This window comes from Oratosquilla oratoria, chromosome 18, assembly GCF_046742065.1.
Source record: "Oratosquilla oratoria isolate Oo_2021 chromosome 18, ASM4674206v1, whole genome shotgun sequence".
NCBI lineage: Eukaryota > Metazoa > Arthropoda > Malacostraca > Stomatopoda > Squillidae > Oratosquilla > Oratosquilla oratoria.
Genome location: NC_134794.1, coordinates 4,240,653 through 4,259,600, shown reverse-complemented (window position 1 = coordinate 4,259,600; position 18,948 = coordinate 4,240,653). Strand labels below are relative to the sequence as shown.

The 18,948-nt window shown below is 40.0% G+C and overlaps 2 protein-coding genes across 3 annotated transcripts in view; one reads left to right on the top strand and one right to left on the bottom strand.

Annotated features, from left to right (window-relative positions):
• Positions 1-319: 319 nt before the first annotated feature.
• Positions 320-2,231, top strand: LOC143034998 (uncharacterized; the record flags this gene model as incomplete). Its single annotated transcript, XM_076201382.1, is given in 1 exon segment — positions 320-2,231. A coding segment is annotated over 1 exon segment (707 nt), but the record flags the coding sequence as incomplete, so codon positions are not given.
• Positions 2,232-6,260: 4,029 nt separating this feature from the next.
• Positions 6,261-18,948, bottom strand: part of LOC143034997 (methyl farnesoate epoxidase-like) — a 22,336-nt gene continuing 9,648 nt past the window's right edge. For both annotated transcript variants that reach the window (XM_076201381.1, XM_076201379.1), the window contains exons 2-10: positions 15,822-15,910; positions 15,152-15,391; positions 14,466-14,632; positions 11,424-11,549; positions 10,397-10,507; positions 9,835-9,940; positions 9,500-9,680; positions 8,965-9,224; positions 6,261-8,663 (exon numbers count right to left, since the gene is read on the bottom strand). In XM_076201381.1, coding sequence (XP_076057496.1) covers positions 8,476-8,663; positions 8,965-9,224; positions 9,500-9,680; positions 9,835-9,940; positions 10,397-10,507; positions 11,424-11,549; positions 14,466-14,632; positions 15,152-15,391; positions 15,822-15,903 — 1,461 coding nt within the window. In that variant the 5' untranslated portion in view covers positions 15,904-15,910 and the 3' untranslated portion in view covers positions 6,261-8,475. The remainder of the gene's footprint in view (positions 8,664-8,964; positions 9,225-9,499; positions 9,681-9,834; positions 9,941-10,396; positions 10,508-11,423; positions 11,550-14,465; positions 14,633-15,151; positions 15,392-15,821; positions 15,911-18,948) is intronic.

Genomic DNA, 18,948 nt, shown 5'->3' with positions numbered 1-18,948 from the left:
ATAGAAAGTGTGATCATATCACCTCATTCTGGAAAGAGGAGCATATTTGACAAGACTGCAATAGTTACAAAAACAATAAGACTACTGAGTATTCTTTTTTATGTGCCCTTGGAATGAATATGAGACCTAACATACCTGTGTCCTGATCTTTCAAGCCTCATGCCAAAAATAATCTACCAATGTCCGGGTCCTAAGTTCTTGTGTTCTCATTAATCACCGCCTTGAATTTCAACAGAACCTATTCATTTATTCGCAAAAGGCAGTGGAGTGACTGTATTCTCGTGGTAAAGCATAAGTCTAACGTGTTCCTTTCATTTGCAGATGAACAACAAGAACAGCCAGGTAGACCTGGGCCAAAAGAACCCAGGCAATGATTCGGCCGTGTCAGTAGACTCCAGTGATGAGGACGAGAAGAACATTTCCAAATTCTTCGACTACTTGAACGACAACGACGCAGCCGACAACCAAATGCTCTCCAAGAAGAAGAAGAAAAAGAAGGGAGGTGGTGGTGGAGGTGGTGATGGCAGTGGAGGAGGCGGAAATCAAGAAGAAGGAGAAAGGCCAAGCCGGAAGTCTGACTACGAGAAGGAAATGCGACACATCGAAAGGCATCTGTCCATGAAGAAGACCATTCGTAAGAAGATGATGAGGGACCTACAACAAGCGTTTGTCGAAGACCCCGACGAATTCCACCAGGACCCCAATCGGATTCCACCAGAAAAGAAGAATAACATCGACATACAGAATCTAACTTTATCTAAAGGCCGGCTCTCAAAGTCGGAGCATAATTTCTTGGACATGCTCAAGGACGAGAACAAGAATAAGGAAAACAACAACAACAACAACAAAGGAAGAACAACGGCTGAGCAGAAGAACCAGAAGAACCAAAAGGGATCGACCAACAGCCTCAAAGACGACGACTCCGGCAATGGATCGCCATCGCGAGAGAAACCCAAGGAAGCAAAGGAAGAAAAGAAAACGAGCTTCTGGAAGAAGTTGACCGGTAAAGGCAAGAGCAAGCGATGAAACTCTTCGAGTAAACATAACTGAGGGAAACACATATATATATAAATATACATAATAACTGTGATAGTGTCGAGTGCCGTTTTTTGGTTTCTGGTTTATGTATCTATTTTCATCTTACCTTTATCATATTCTTTAGTAAGATTTATTTCTATGATTTTTGCCTTTGCGTTTCATCGACAACCATGATCTACCAACAGTCACGACAACACATATTCGTGGGCTTAGAAACAGCTGAAGCCCTGCTTGAGGTTAGTGATTTTGCACCCAACCCACGCTCACGAGGTCCTCAAAGTCGTGGGTGCGGTTGCCAGCTTTCCAAACCCACGCGCGTTGGCTAATTCTCGAATAAAGATAGCGCGTGTGTAGTGCCAAATGTTACAAATGCCTTTTTTCACACCATCGTTCTTGCGACCGTCACGACCCAGCTCAATCCTGCTGGACTCATTGTCGCTCCATCTTCATCGTCTCGTCCTCATCTCTTCTCTACCAAATCAAGTCTTCCTGGAAGGCACGAGTCGTTGTGAAAATTTGCTCCTGTTACATCCCCATGATAGATATTCCTTAATACTAATCTGATATGTAGTTGCCAGTCCTATTTTTCAGTAGCTTCGTTACTGGTTAAATGTGTTCTAGCGATAGAATTTAGTGTGAGACTTAGCACCGACTGCAGCAAATTTCATTCCATTTTGAAGATGACCATGTATGTATGTATGTACGCTGTAAGAGATTTCCTATCATGGTCCCCATGTATGGCAATTTTTTTTTCTCATTCTTTTTTTGCAAAAGAATAAAATGACACTTCTGGTAATGTAATTCTGTATATCAACAGATGTGCTGTATCAGTTTTATTGAAAAACTATATATTTTTTTCTTTAAGACACCAAGCTAGTACTGCTGCAGGACCAAAATAATTGCGGAAGAATGTATAGTTGTCACGTGTCTTTCACTGGACGCTAATTCAAGGGTTATTGTATGAGAGAACTACTACTTTAAGGTCAAATAAATATATGTATCGGCATGTGTCTCTTGTTGACAGCAAGGAACTCCATGCCACCTGCGAATCTGGGAGTATTCTTGAGGTTTTCAGGTGTTATTGTGGTCTTCAGAGAAAGCCTCCACAAACCCGGTACGGGAAGATCTCTGTCTATCTAACATAACCCAGGAGGCTGCAAGAAACTTCCAAATTATATACTTCAATACCATGATTATACATTTCTTTGCCCTTATTACTGTTTTGACAAACTTGGAAAAAAGTCGGTGGAAAGATTTTCGCAAGTTGTTTCCCTGATTTCATTCACCCAATCTTCGAGTTTTCCCATTCATCTCACGTTTCTGTGGAATTGCAAGCTGTTATAAGGATTCCGTGTCACAAGCTATCATGAATCTTGCAATGGTGATTAAGGTACTCAGTAATTTTAGAACGAAAAGAAGATGTTCTCCTACGAGTAGAATCATTATCCCCTTCGCGTCTAGTTGTGGTAAGCAACTCCAGCAAGAGTAGGCTACCAGCAAGTAAATTATTCCGTAAACGAGAGGACGTACATCTGTTCGGCGTGGACAACAAGCCTATTGCGAGGCCCCACGATGTGTACATTTACGCGTCCTGGTCGCGAAGCGGGTTAAACAGGTCTTTTTCATTTCATCCGTAATTTATGGCTAATCAAAGCTGAATTAGTAGAACAGGATGAGCAACGAGACACTCTTATCATATATAGATTTTCAAAAGTTTGTTCTCAAACTATTAAAGCTTTATGACGCCTCCCAATTCGACCAGCTGTCTTGTATTTCAATTGTAACTGCGCATGGTTTTACTATGATCGTAGCCCATTTGTAACAATGTCCTAGATTAAATTAAATCATATCTCGGAACAATCTTCTTTAGGAAAATCTGTTTTGTGCGATGACTTCAACTATATCTTTGTCGCAGTACAGGTAAATGCCAGATATGATTTCGTATTTCTCTGAAATAGTATGAAAGGTATAACATAATACACACCATAGTTAATAGACTGAGTCAAATCAAGCAAATGGTCATAAGATGAAAATAAAAGTAATTTACAAGTTAAATTCTCTGTGACTAATACGATCTTTCGTTTAGGTATCTTTCTAGCTGGAGAAATCGCATCCTATTGATAATGGGAGACTTCAACTTTACATATATCAACTGGGTGGCAATGGAGTGGAGGATTGCAAGACACCACTTGACAAAAATTATTGTGTTACAATAGAGCTATGTACCACATTAAAGAACTTAAATTACAAAATAAAAATATGCTTTATTAATAATGACTGGCCAGGATAAAGATATTGAAAGAGAAACATTAATTTTGGGAGCTACGATGTTTTTAGATTTAAACTTGAAAAAATATCAGAATCTGAGCTAATTTCAGCAGTGCTCAACAGAAACTCTAGCTAATAAAGTGGCTTGGGTTCAAATCCCATTTTCAAAACAAACTGGAACCGATTCATTACTTGTTCATACTTATACTAATGACCAACTTTCGGAGAAGAATGAGCGAAAGTAAAAAGATCCGTATATTTCAATCACTATCTGTGATCCTCTTCATCAGATAAAGAGGATCACAGATAGTGATCGAAATATACGATCTTTTTACTTTTGCTTATTCTTCTCCGAAAGTGGACCATTAGTGTAATTTTACCAATGTGTTACGACATTACTTTGTTGTTGTTCATACTTTTTTAAGACAAAGGTGTCCCCCATAAAAAAAAGGGGTGAAAGGGGGATTTGAGCAAAAGAAAGGAATGTCTGCTGAACAGGGAAAGGAGATGGACAGCAAAAGGATTTTTTTTCTACGTCCATACCGTAGGACCACCATTTACTAGCGCCGATTTTGATCCCAGTCAGCAAATATTACACCTTCATTACTCCTTCACTTTGCTGCCAAGGAACTTCCAAGAAGAAGGATAAAATAGCCCGATGGGAGCCAGAATAAGAAGATAAAGTCCCATCAGGTATGGAAGGGACCCAAAATATACAAACTCTATTCTATCCACTACCGACTGAATGTCACCGAGGTAGATTGCCTGGTGACAGCCACAATGATATATGATACTACCGATATGGAATGGTAACCTGTTCTAGATAACACTAACCCCTAAGCCCTGTTCACATTAACGGTTTGAACCGAGGCGGTTCTATTACAATGTAAGTCGATGGAAGCGTTTAAAAACAACCGCTCATTTTTTTTTCTTTATTTTGTGGTACCACCGCGGTGTCCATGCGGTTCAAAACGTTAGTGTGAACAGGGTTTTATTATTCCTTTCTAGATTGGAAAGAATAGATGAGGAACGACTAAGCGCTTTGGTTGCGTAATAGGAAACGCGCTAGTCTCACATTCGCTTAGTCGTGGGTTCGAATCCCGCACTCTTTTCCGTTTCTTAGCAGTGACTGTTACCTGACCCAAAAGCCCAAGAGCATGGGACAAAGATGACGGCTTCGGCCGCAGCTATGTGCCTCATGACGTAGAATCTTCAGTTTTCTTTTAACGGAGAGAGCATAGAAAACAGAAGTGGATGGAGCGAGCCAGTGAGGAAGACCAAGAGTGAATTGGATGGGTGGGTGTGGGAAAGAAGACCTTTGGTGGGTCTTTTCCATTTCACGGCATGCAGAATTTTTAGGTTAGGTTAGGTTAGGTTAGGTTAGGTCAGGTTAGGTCAGGTTAGGTCAGGTTAGGTTAGGTTAGGTTAGGTCAGGTTAGGCTAGGTTAGGTCAGGTTAGGTTAGGTCAGGTTAGGTCAGGTCAGGTTAGGTTAGGTCAGGTTATGTTAGGCTAGGTTAGGTCAGGTCAGGTTAGGTTAGGATAGGCAGGTTAGATTAGGTTAGGTCAGGTCAGGTTAGGTTAGGTCAGGTTAGGTCAGATTAGGTTAGGTTTCAGTTTAATATTCATTTCTTACCTCTCTTAAGTTGCTGAAATCAACGGCATGCCGTAAAATGGAAAAAAGATCCGCTTTGGTTTGCATGGTGTATCAGTAGAGCAGGAAACACAGAATGCAGGAGATAAGAATATGTGAAGGGAGATTATAAAAGAGTGGAAGAGTGGGTGACATGACCTAAAGGGATGCTCCCCGTATCTGAGTGCATGAGGAGTGGTGAGATGGGGTCGACATGTGGTGAAGAGGCGGAAGTATAACGGTTTCGGTTGTCGGTCCTTGCTTTGGAAGATCTGTGTCTTGTTGCACTGTCAGTAACGCATTGTGGCTGGGATCAAGACGACCCTTTATCCCTAAGGTGCTGGGATGTAAGGCTTTTTGATGTGGATGTGGGTCTTGATCCTACAGCCCTCATTTGGATAACCTCTTTCCATGAGTGAAATGTGACTGCGATTAATTACTCTTTGTTTAGAAAGTACCTCCCATGTCTGATCGACTGGTTTTTTCACCTAAGATTGTCTACCAGTCTGTAACTTTAATTCTTGTTGCACACTACTCTTTATTATGTATTACAGCTATGCGACTGGCCATTCGGAAGGTTTTCTGATGTTTGAGTCTAATCAGGCTGTAATCACTGCTCTGCTTACCTTAAAAGAGTATATTTGTTAACGCATTGATCCTTATTTTTATCCAATTTTTCCCTTACCAAGGAGGTAGCCAAAGTTACTCCCACTATTTCTATTTATTTATTTTTTCTTTAAGAATTTATCCTTTACAACGAATATTCCCAACGGATCTTATTTGATGTGAGATCTGATTCTACGCCAAACACACATTTCCTGGGAGAAGAGAAACGGTTGGTATGTCTTTTCATAATGTTTATTTATGGAAGACTGGTAAGTACGGGAAAAACCCCGCTTATATGTAAATAATCTATTCTTCATAATAATTTACTTTGTGTGAATATCATAATTTAAGTATCATTCCAGTATCACGCAAACACATTTTTGACTTCTTTCGTTTTTGGATTTCAAAGATCCATTTTTTTCTATGGAATGGTTACGATATGTTAGGTTAGGTTAGGATATATTAGGTAAGGCTATTGGACAACGTATGTTTCATGTTAAATGTGCTTGCATGATTCTGGAATTTTACCATCATTTCTTATATAGGTTGACATATCATATATCAATATAATTATCTATAACGTAAGCAAACATGTTATTTACCCGAATACACTTTAACTCAATAAAGGCGGGAAATCAAAATGTTCCTTGTCAACGTACACAAATCACAAGATCCAATATATTCACCAACATCTACATCAGTTATCATATTTTCACGATCAATAGGTCTAAAGTAGTATATTCCTATTCCATGTGGGTTGTTTTATATACTGCATTAAGTGACTGACACCAAGAAACTACCATGTTTAATTCTCATTCAAATAATGTTTATAGAATTGAAATCATCCCATGATCATGTCATGATTGCTAAGACTAGATACTTCTTAAAAAAAAAAAAAAAAAAAAATTGCTTCCTGTTAATGAATATGATGGTGACCTTTGAATTACTGATACATTTGTCTTTGGTCCACGTCTTTGAGATAAGTGTCAACTCTTAAACTGCTATATGCGTCCTCCTTTATTTGAGCGTCTAGGTGGCTTGATGGTACTGCGCTCGCCTCACGGGCGAGGGACCCGAGTTCAAACTCCAGAATGGACAAAAATACGTAAACAAATAAAATAGAATGAAAAACAAAATTAAATAAAAATTGTAGCGATGGTAACACTTCACACGTAGGTATGTTTACACCCTATCAAATTAGCCTGATATCTTATTCAGATAATACACATATACATACACAGAGCTTAAGGATTAAGAAAAATTAACTAGACTAAATGAAGGTATACAATCACTTTTGTCTACGGGTGTCCTGAGACATGAAAACTACTTTAAGGGTTCTGTAAAGTGACAAAAGTTGAGTCACTGGTCGAGGGGAAAGCGTCTAATGTCTGTGAGGGAGAAGAAAACGCTGAGCCCCAGTGTCTCCCCCTTAGCTTCACAACCGAGCGTGGGTGGACTGTTCACAGTACAGTGTGTGAAGCTGCGATGATTAGATGAATCAACAAACTCTTACTTTGTTCACAGAAGCGAATGTTACTATTGACATGTATCAGAACACCTCATTCATTCTTGTGATTCCCATCTTGATGAAAATGTTTAATTCTTACAAAATTACAATCGACCTTAAATTCTTACCAGTCAACTATATAGTTGTAGTTTATTGTACACTTTATTACACTTCTGCAGAGTAATATGAAAGTCATCCACCACCTCCAAATTGTAAACCCTAAGAATTAACCAGAGGTCGTAATGCAAAACTGTTTCAAACAATAGATGTGTTTAAATCTAAGGACATCCACATTTTGGAAATGCTGAATTTTGCATGCTGCCAATTTAACAACCAACTACTTTCAAATTAACAAGTCATCAAGCGCCCTTGAGGCCAAATAAACAAAAGATTATTTCATATATGTATAAGTTGCACGAATTGCAGATAAGACCTTGGTAACAATAATAATATAATGTCATTGAACCATAAAAAACGGGTTAAATAGATACATTTTTGTATAATATTTTTTGCTTTCTTCTGTATCTATAATGTTTAATCTCACGCATACTATCTATACAGGAGGACGAATCTCTTTAAGTCGTTTGTGATCCCTCTTTTACTGTACATATATGAGACATGGACACTAAATGCTGACTTGGAAAGGCGTCTCGTCGTATTTGGTACCAAATGCCCTCAGAGCATTATAGAGTATTACTGGCATGACGTTGTACCAAACTATCAGCTGCTCCGTAAATTTAGCCAATGATGTCGGTGTGCGAGTGAAATGACGCGCTCACGGCGTACGCTCTCCGTTGATGATCATTATAATTATTACTCTTTCAGCTATTGGAAACTGGTATGTTATAACACATTTGTAAATATTCACTTTAAACCCACTATCGGAGAAATGATATCGAAAGTACAGGAAAAACTGTATATTTCGACTACTATCTGTAGTCCTCTTCATTCTGCTGAAGAGGACTACAGATAGTAGTCGAAATATACAGTTTTTCCTGTACTTCCGATATTATTTCTCCGATAGTGGGTTTAAAGTGAATCTTTCAGCTATGTTAACTATCACTTTTTTTTTTAACTGTAATAGACCATACCAAATGAGTTAATTTAACTTATGTGCGTATGCGAGTGGTGGAAATTTATGAATTTGGAATTTGAGATCCGTGTTTTGTGAGTGTGCATCTCGTCCTCAGCATGTCCTTTTGATCAGCGGAACTCTGCATAGCATATACGTAAATAGTGTCAATACATCATCACCGACGTTTGAAATCATATGATTATTTCTGAATTCTACGTACCATACGATTACGTATATCATGCCGACGATACATTATTACCGTTTACTTGTGCTTTTTGGACACACGAACGGGACGAATTTTGTTCAGGTTTAGGTTCACTTAAGCAAATCTTTGGTTTTTCTTATTTTTTTTAGGAAGAACGACGAGGAGTGGCCACAACTCGAAAAACGGGAGGTCCTAGTGTGAATCCAGCCTGCCCCTCCGTGTCCGTGAGCTCCTCCCCAGGAGGGAAAGAGAAGGTTAAGCGTTGGACGAGGGAAGTGAAGAGGATGAAGGTGGACGTGCGAGCCAGGGCTTCACCCAGACAGATGCGCTTCCCTGCAAAGAAAAGTCACCCGTTTTAGTTGAGAGGGGCCACCAAAGTTGGCAGGAATAAACACCATCACTCAGGGCATCAGAAAAGAGCACGGCGTTGCTTTTTTTTTAACAATGATCCATTCTTGTTTCTGAAACTTGGAATTTAGAGGAAAAAAACGTCCAACCCTGCCCTCCGCTCTTCCCGTCCACCCCTATCCAAAGTCTATTGTAATTTACACCCCAGACCCCACCACCAAAGGAACAAAGTCTTGATTTTGAAGATCCGCTAAACTGAGATCAAAGCAACTTCATTCTAGCTCACCTTTGCCGAAGGGAATGATTCTTTCGTCGCGCTGAAATTTGCCGTTCTCATCGAGGAACCTCTCTGGCCTAAACTTTTCAGGTTCTTCGAAGTGATCAGAGTCCATCAATATGGAGTACAGGTTGACCAATACCATAGTGTCTTTGGGGATATGGTAACCTTCCAGAACGGTATCTTGTGCTGTAGAGTGAGGGACAGTAAGGGGAGCAGGGCACCGGATACGCATTATCTCAGTGTAGGTCGACTCCGTGAAGGGTAAGCTGGAAAACAAATGGAATATAAATATATAAGGGTTTCAGAAGGACACCAGAAAATCTGTCTATTTCACAGGAGTTTCCAATTGTTTTTTTTTTTTATGTATTCTATACTCAATTCTGTCACTCCGTCTCCTACAGCCCGCTTCATATCCCATATGTATGTACTGCTGTTCTTTAGCCTACTGTGCTTTCACTTGGGGAACTCTGTGAACCCCAGATTAGGGACCAAAGACTAGTGAAGTCAAAAGTTTGTCTGAACTTAGACGATTTCGACTCACTTAGGTTTGTCGACCATACCGGGGTATCGGCCCCAACCCACGACTTCGTCCAGCTCCTTCTGCACCTTCTGTTGCACTTCGGGGTACAGACACATGAACATGATGGCGAAAGTCACGAACGAGGAGCCAGTCTCGGCACCAGCTGCGAAGACGTCAAAGCAGATGCCCATCAGTTGCTCCTCTGGCAATGAAAGAGTTCGTAGTGACCATCATTTCCTCGAATTTCTACCAATGTATCATCGATGAATAGGAGACGGTGAGGTTACGAGTTGTTGATATGTGTAATGCAAACGACATTTATATAACATATCATACAATAGACATTAGCATTTTACCTGTGAATTCTGGGTCCGTCGTGTTTCCTATCTCTTGCAAATAAATGTCGATGAAATCACGAGGATTATCCGGAGAAAAAGTCTTCTTGTGCTCCTCGATTGCATCCTTAAGACAATTTGAGACCAAAAGGCTAATTAGACATTTAATCACTACATCTGTAGAACTCAAGATATCTGCACAATTTATCAATACATATAGATTAACAGGCTCTGCCACTGGGAATCGCACCTTTAGCTCTGCTACTGTTTACCACAAGGCAAAGGAGCTACCATTGTACTATGCAGGTACGTCCTGCATAGTACAATGGTAGCGTCCTTGCTTTGTGGTGAATAGCTGCACAGCCAAGGTTTCGAGTCCCAGTGGCAAAACTACTTGATCCATTTGTTGAAACCCCACACACACAGGCACATACACACACACACACACACACACACACACACACACACACACACACACACACACACGAACGCACACACACACACGAACGCACACACACACACATATATATTTATATAAACAATGTACATGCATAGACTATATATTTGTATTTTCTGTCCCTACCTCAATGAATGATTTAACAGCCGTTGTCACGTCATACAACAGATCGTATCCGGACCATTTTGGCGCTATGAATCTCAGGGGTGGACACACAGCAAGTGCTCCTCCACTCGCCTGTTGAAAGAATATTAGTATCAATCCTTTCCCTACAATAGCCATCGCTTCTATCCCTGGGGATAATATCACACTGAAGAGGGGGAATTATGCAGGAGGCAAAAGACATGTCTAAGGAAGGCCGCAGAACGGAGGAAGATAATAATGTTTAGTTTTCTTTATTGAGTGAAGACTAGCCCCCAATTATATGGAAGAGGACAGATTAAACAACAAAACCCTTGTGACCTTCCGTTTTGCCTTCAAATCTGAGTGGAAAAATAAAACAGGTCGAGACCGGACATGTCCCAGTCTGTCCTCACCGGGTAATCAATTATATTAACTACGTTAGAGACTAACAATGGGTACTTTCGAAAAGAAAGTCTGTGAGAATCGCTCCACCTGTATTCACAATCCATCAACACCACCATATCTACCTGGAGGAACAGCCCAATAGCCCTAGGAACCTATAGTCTCCGGACTTGACATAAGATCTCTCGAACAGTTTCAGCTAATCTTCCTCCATCTTTTCTCATAAGGAGAGTTGGCAAGCAACGGCTCCCCTACTTCTTATATCACCCAGTGTCACAAACTTCCCCTTTACTAATACAACACTGACAACAAGACAACATTCTTCCCCAGAGAGAATATTGGAGACTTAAGAACTCTTAGATCCAGGGAGAACCATTTAAACAGGGTCTGCACCTGACACGAGTGAAACAAAGGAACACAAAGGAACACAAAGGAAGAACAAACAACAGCAGGCCTACTGGCCCTAACGAGGCTGTTTTTGTTTACCATACTTAGCCACAGTTAAGAAAACAGGGTGACTAGGCGACAGAAGATGAACTAACACTACTGCTACCACTGTCATATCCAATACAGAAAATGAACTAACACTACTGCTACCACTATCCTATCCAATTACAATATAACTTACGCTTCCTGTTCTGAAGAGATTGTTGAGTTTGGTGACGAGGTCCATCAGCCGGGGGTCGCTCCGTGGGAACCTTTCTCCCCCAAGAACCGACCATAGGATGTTGATTGCTGAAACGCCCACGGGACCCTGAAGAACAGAACCGTTTATTAATCAATCTATTCATTAACTAATTGAAACACAACTAAACAAACACATGCAAATACCACAAATAAATAAACAAAAGTATTAATAAATAAAAAGAAAGATGAATAGATAAATAAATGACGGCTCATTTAAAAAATATTATCTCAGAAGTTTGGGATAAACAGAACTGTAGCGAGTGTGTGTGTATGTGTGTGGAATCCCCCATGACCATAGATCACTTGCTGGACTTGTAATGAGATCTCCACATCTCGTGTGGTCCAATCTATGGATAATGCTGAATTTACACACAACACACACCTTGTATAGACCTTATTGGCTCTTGCAGTCTCCTTCATTCTTATGTTCTTGTGTTCACACCTATCCCTTTGCTAAAGAAAACAGTAATGGATTGTAGTATTAATGAAAGTTTTCATGCCCTGAGTGTGTGTGTGTGTGTGTGTGTGTGTGTAATAATAATAATAATGATAATAATAATAATAATAATAATAATAATAATAATAATAATAATAATAATAATAATAATAATAATAATAATAATAATAATAATAATAATAATAATAATAATAATAATAATAATAATAATGATGATGATGATGATAATAAATAATGATAATAATAATAATAATAATAATAATAATAATAATAATAATAATAATAATAATAATAATAATAATAATAATAATAATAATAATAATAATAATAGTAACAATAATAATGATAAAGGGTTTATTGCAAACATGGCAGCCGAAGGCTGAAAATACACACATTAATGTAAGAGGGATTAACATAGATGGTACATAATAAATGATTACCCATACAGATTATGATGCTGAAGTGATTGTTCACTATACAAATATATAAAACATAAATACATACATATACCAAAGGCTTTTTCCCCCCTACATGGGGGGTAGCCAAAAAGAAAAAGGCATAGAAACCACTCCCACCCATTCCATTTCCTATATATTCCACCCTCCTCCCTCCCTCTTATCTTGGTACCTCCTGGATGATGGGTCATCCCTGCATCCTGTCCACTGCCCTGGGTCAGAAGCAGTGTCGCAAGACACAGCACATCCACAGCAAGGCCGCTTCATAAATTCGGCGACCCCCCTCTCCGTCCCCTCATGCAGAAAAGGAGAAGACGGGGAGAAATCCCTTCGGGCTGCGTCAAATTTTTTTTCTCATACATACTTCCTCACCCCCCATCCCCCACCCACTCCCCCTCATGCATCACAGCATCATCTATACACAACCCCTCTCCATTCACCCCTATCTTCTGTCCTCTCTCGTCCTTACATGATAAATGCGTTTTAGTGTTATTATGATGTTTGGATTAAATCTTGTTTAATAAGTGCATAATAGAAAGTATGGGACTGTGTTTATATCTGTCTGTGCGTGATGCTTTGAAAGGCTTGGAGTTTATTCTGGTGTCTTGTACCCCGAGTAGGACGGTCATCTTCCGACGGTAGCAAGTTACGGTGGCGAGAATGACATAATAGCTAAGGACGAATTTTCTTAGTATCTCCTTGTGGTGGTCAGAGAGTTTGGGAGAGTTGAGGATGGTTATAGAATCCTCGTAGTTGGAATAAGAGGAGCCTAGGATGATTTTGCATGCTCTTTTCTGCATCCTTTCTTGCTGGCGTTCCTAAGTGAGGTTGATGGAAGGGGTCCAGGCTGAAGATGTATAGCAGAGTTTAGGCAGAATAAAGGTGGAATATATGTTCCTCAACTTCTTCTCTGGTGTTCCAAATTATCTCAGCCTTCGCAGCATGTATTCAAATATGTGTGTGTGTGTGTGTGTGTGTGTGTGTGTGTGTGTGTGTGTGTGTGTGTGTGTGTGTGTGTGTGTGTGTGTGTGTGTGTGTGTGTGTGTGTGTGTGTGTGTGTGTGTGTGTGTGTGTGTGTGTGTGTGTGTGTGTGTTTACCTAATTGTATTTACCTAATCGCAATATACAGGGGTGGGGCAGTGCCCGCGAGGTCTTATCTCTTACCTTTTAGTTGATCATACCTAGCTTCATATTCATATGTGTTTCCAACCTGGTCTATATCCTTATTTTCTAATTATCGTATTCAGATTTTAATTCATTTATCGTTTCATCTTGTGCTCTATCTCCTAAGTTATTCAATGTATTCATGTATCTGTGTGAATAACTTTATTTCTTCACATCATTTAGATATTTAGTCTTTCTCAACTTGTTCTCAAAGTTGGCAGAACCAGTACCTTAAGTCTCATCTCATATAGTTTCTCTGCCAGGCTGGGAATCAGTTTTGTTCCTGCCCTTTGTATTCTCTTGACCTTGTTTATATCTTGCATTCTATGTGGGGGACCATACCACTGACGCATATTCCAGTCTTGGACGGATCTGGGTTTCCTTGAGTTTTCTTTTTCATTCATATAGTAAAAAGCCACTTCATTGTTTTGCGGCTGTCCATATGTCTCTCCTACAATCCTGCTGACATGTCTGATGATAGGTTGTCATCAACATTCTCAAATCTATCTCCTATTTTTATTTTGCAATGGATTTGCTATCCAAGGAATAGTTCAAAGATGGTCTTTTAAAAATATTACTCATTCCCAGTACTTCTTTGTATTGTGTGTGTGTGTGTGTGTGTGTGTGTGTGTGTGTGTGTGTGTGTGTGTGTGTGTGTGTGTGTGTGTGTGTGTGTGTGTGTGTGTGTGTGTGTGTGTGTGTGTGTGTGTGTGTGTGTGTGTGTGTGTGTGTGTGTGTGTGTGTGTGCATTTACCTAGTTGTATTTACTTAGTTGTATTATACGGGAGGGGAGCTATGCTCGTGGGGACCCGTCTATGTATCTTTCATCATCAAGTTTTTTCCTTAAAATCTTGAATAGTGTGTGTGTGGGGGGGGGGGGGACATACAGTAGTGTCCTACATCTGACCTGAATGGTGAAGGGTCCTTTGATGGTGCTGAGTTCCTTTATGAGTTCTTCGGCTTCTTCGTGCATGACCGACTCGTGAGATCTCTTTCCAAAGCCCAGGTTCCGGAAATGATGCAACGAAAACCTTCTTTGGATCTTCCACGTATCTCCATTCACGAACATCACGCCTTGGAAAAAATGTATATTTTAGTCACATGGATACTTTCAACATTAAGTTTATCTTTAAAAATGAGACAACGGTAGCGGTGGTATTTTTGAGACATTTTTCTTTGTTTCACCGAAATGCAAGGAAAAAAAGAAAAGAAAAGTAGAAGGAAAATAGAAAATAAAAGAAAAGGAGAATGAAGAAAAGAAAACAGGGCAATAGGAGCAATGTCATTTTTTATAAATAATTGTTTGTTTAACCGAAATGGAAGATAAAAAAAAAATAAGATAAAGAATTAAACAGGCCAATGATAGCAATGGCATTTTGAGACGTCAATTTCCTTTTGTCCAAATACAACAAAAAGAAAAAGGAAAAAAAAGTGAAAGGAAAGAAAATTAAAAAAGAAAACGGAACATTAGTAAACATTATTTAGACGTCAAGTTTCTTTCAACCAAATACAACAAAAATAAGAGTTAAAAAAAAACAGGTCAGTAATAGCGTTGACAATATTTTTTCTAGGAGATTCAAATGCCGTACGCACCTCTTCTCTTATCTTTGAACCCAACTTTAAGAGTAAAGGAAACGGGGCGTGCGTTGAGGTCGTCGTTGCCCAGCGCCTCCTTGATGGTTTCCCAGTTATTGACGAGGACAGTCGGCTGTGACCCAAGGAAGATCCCTACCACCGAGGAATCATACTCTTTGCTCATCCTCCACATATGTTTATGTGGAAGGTGAGTATCCATAAAAGGCCCAAAGCCGACAAAAGGAATCCGGAATGGACCTGAAAGATTCAATAAAACGTTTTGAAAATGAATTTTCTTAATACTTGAAAAACATTAAGCAAGAGCTTATAAATACATACAGGACTTGAGGTGACTAAAGACATTTTCTAAGGTCAATGGACTGTCACTGATATTGTGCAATAAAACGTACTGCGTTGAATTAGTTATTAACAATGTAAGGACTGCATTGATGGAGCTATTTAAGGGGTGACTATAGTACTGGGGTGACACTGATGATGATGATGATGATGATGATGATGATGATGATGATGATGATGATGATGATGATGATGATGATGATGATGATGATGATGATGATGATGATGATGATGATGATGATGATGATGATGATGATGATGATGATGATGATTATGATGATTGATGATGATGAAGCTTCGAACTCTGGTACTCGAACCCAGAAGACCTCACCTGGGGGGAAGTTCTTCGGTTTCCTGAACTGCTTCAGGAAGAGCACCACCAGAAGCAGCACCAGTACAGTTGCGAGCACCATGACGAATCTGTAGAGACAAGATGCAGCCATTGATTAATTAATTAATCAACTAACTAAAATAAAAAAAATCAGACTAAAAAATCAAACTAAAAATCGTGAACGGCACTTTAGCAAGACGGTCATGTGTTACACTTCACCTCATGCTGGTCTCACTCCATAAAAGCTTATAAGAGCTTATCACGCCTGACAGACAGCCATTCAAGTGTTCTTTGGTTAATTTTGACCAGGTCAATGTTGTCTAAATTGGTTGAAAGCGGGCACGAGCTTAGGACATGGTCAATGTTCTGTTTAGTTTCTCCGCACTCGCAAGATGGGTCGGTTTTGAGGCCCCATTTAACCAGATTGTCACTCCAAAAACGATGGAAACGGAGAGGACGCTTACAGAACTCATGTTTGGACAAGTCGGGCGATCTTGCCGAGGGGCGTTCGCAAAGGGCGGCACCATAAGGGGACCTAGTCTAGGGAAGCCGTGGGGAATGCCGTCGTTGTGTGAGTGGTGCGACTCCTTGGCCACCCCCCCCACCTCCAGTGCTCGCTCCTCGTTAATGACTGACAGCATCATACCGTCTTGATGATGATACAGTACACCATGGGTTTTCAACCTTTTTCCCATAATCCCTATTTCCCACTACTTACCCCAAGAGTCATCAGACCATCGACCCGTACCTCCATTAACCTGACACAGAATATTAATCGGTAATATATTAAGACTAATTAGATATACAATGATACCACAATGGATATCAAATGGTTCAAAATGTAATGACTTTATTCATCAGTTAAGCATTAGCACCAAAAGCAATATATAATGTTCTCTCTTTGCAGATTTGAGTGTTTAAGTAATCTTTCGCTAGTGACCTAGGTACCTCTGTAAACCGCCCCGCAAACCCCAGATTGAAAATCCCTACATTATTCCAACCTGCCACATGAGCTTATGTCGTACTACAGATATGTCTTTGAGCAGTATTAAGGTAGAGAGGGGGTAGGGGGGACAGAACAGATCAGACTTGGAAGAAAGTGGCAAACACAGGTAAAGCACTGAAAAAATGATAATGTGCTATGTTTGCTTATTATACTTAAGAAAATTAGCACCAATGATCCAATACGTGCATTCAGAAACATGAAAGAAAAATAATATTTATGAATAGAATGCACACTCTTGTTAACATACCATCGGCGCTGGATACAGGCTGTAGGGAATAATGTCAACACCCCTATGGACCAGAGTCACACATCATTCTATGACAGGAGACTGATCTCCACCACAAAAATAAGCTGATCACTTTTAATATCTATTCTCCCTCCATTGTGCTATACAAACCGCGACAACCACGTGGCGTGGAGCACACGTTGTCGCCCACATGACTTGACCTGACGCATCTATGACATTGACGAAGTGGACGACCTTCACTCATTCACTTGTTCCTCATCATGCACATTTGTACGGCCATCTTTAAAAGCTCTCACCCATTTCCGCACCATCCCATCACTCATAATGTTTTCTCCATACACTTCACTGATCTGACGATGAATTTCAGCCGCTTTCACGCCTTTAGCAGTAAGAAAACGAATCACAGTGCGTATTTCACAGTCGGCGGCATTCTCAATCGGAGAAGGCATTTCAAATACTCACAAACAAACATAAACACGGTCAGATGATTCCATAATTATGTTGAAAAGTAGATTACAGTACAGGCTTTCATATAAAAATAAATTTGTTACAAAAAGTCTACTTGTTTAATTTCTATTTCTAAACGGTACTTACTAAAAAAAAACACGCCTCGTATATATCGGTCCCTGGGCGCATGTACAATCAGTTGAGTTGTATTTCAATAATAAAGGAGACGAAATCATCTAACACTTCTTCTCACAACAGCATCGCTATAGTGCAAACCTCCTTCAATTTCTGATGGTGCGCTAGTGACGTAATCGGGTGTTGATCTCGCATTCCCTTAGTTGTGAGTTCGAGTCCCGCACTCCTTTCCGATTCCCAACAATGACAGTTATCTGTCCCAGTAGCCCAAGACCATTGGACCAAGGTGACGGCTTCGGCCGCAGCTACTACGCGCCTCCTGCCGTAGGCTCCTCACCACCTTAAATTTCTCCTTGAAAACCAATTATGACTCCATTTTCTCCCCAAAGTTACAGGTGCTTGTTATGATGATAATATGGTTCAACGTCACACACTCCCCGCTTATCAGGAGGCTAGGACGGTGCCCCTCACAGAGGACCTTGTAGCGTGGAATTACTGAACCATGCCCTTGGTTTAACTTCGCCGGTGGCAGGATTCGAACCGCCCTCACCTCGACCTTTGCGGCAAGTAACGACGCCTTAACCCGCTCAGCCAGCGACCTTCGTGGTGATAGTTATGGAGAACGAAATATCCTCATAAATGAGAACAAATCTAAAAAAAATGAATAGATGAATAAATAAATAAATAAATGAATAAATAGAAAAAGAACCTGCAAACAGAACGCTGAACAAAGTTATCTAGATTTGATAATATAGGTTTCCTTATCTTTGTACCATTTTCCTTATCACAAGGGGCGAATCAGCTTATGCGTCTTTACAAGCATGCTACTGTGCTACGATCACTGACAACAGCGTCAGTTATCACACTGGGCTTCCACGGGCTTCGCCATCACCGACAGTCGAGAGTTCGTTTGAGTAAAAACGACTTCGGTTACAATATTTAAAATTTAAAATCTCCAAATATCAAATTAGCTTTCCGTCATATATTGCAAAGCTGAATGATGAAATAAGAAATCTTAAATCTATACGAATGTTAGACAAAATGGTGAAATGTTCATAGAGAAATCTAGGTTTGTGTAAACGAAGTCATATTCTAGTTATTCAAATGGAGGTTGAAGGTAGGATGTTGCAGGAAAAATAGCCCAGTGTGATGACCCTTTAACTGACATAGATGCTACAGCTATATGACATGCAAAATGCTTGATAGATTTTTTTATTATGATTCAAGGTAATCTGCGAACTCTCAGCTACTGGAAATGCAACACTGCTTGCATGGTACAGTCTTGAAGGCCA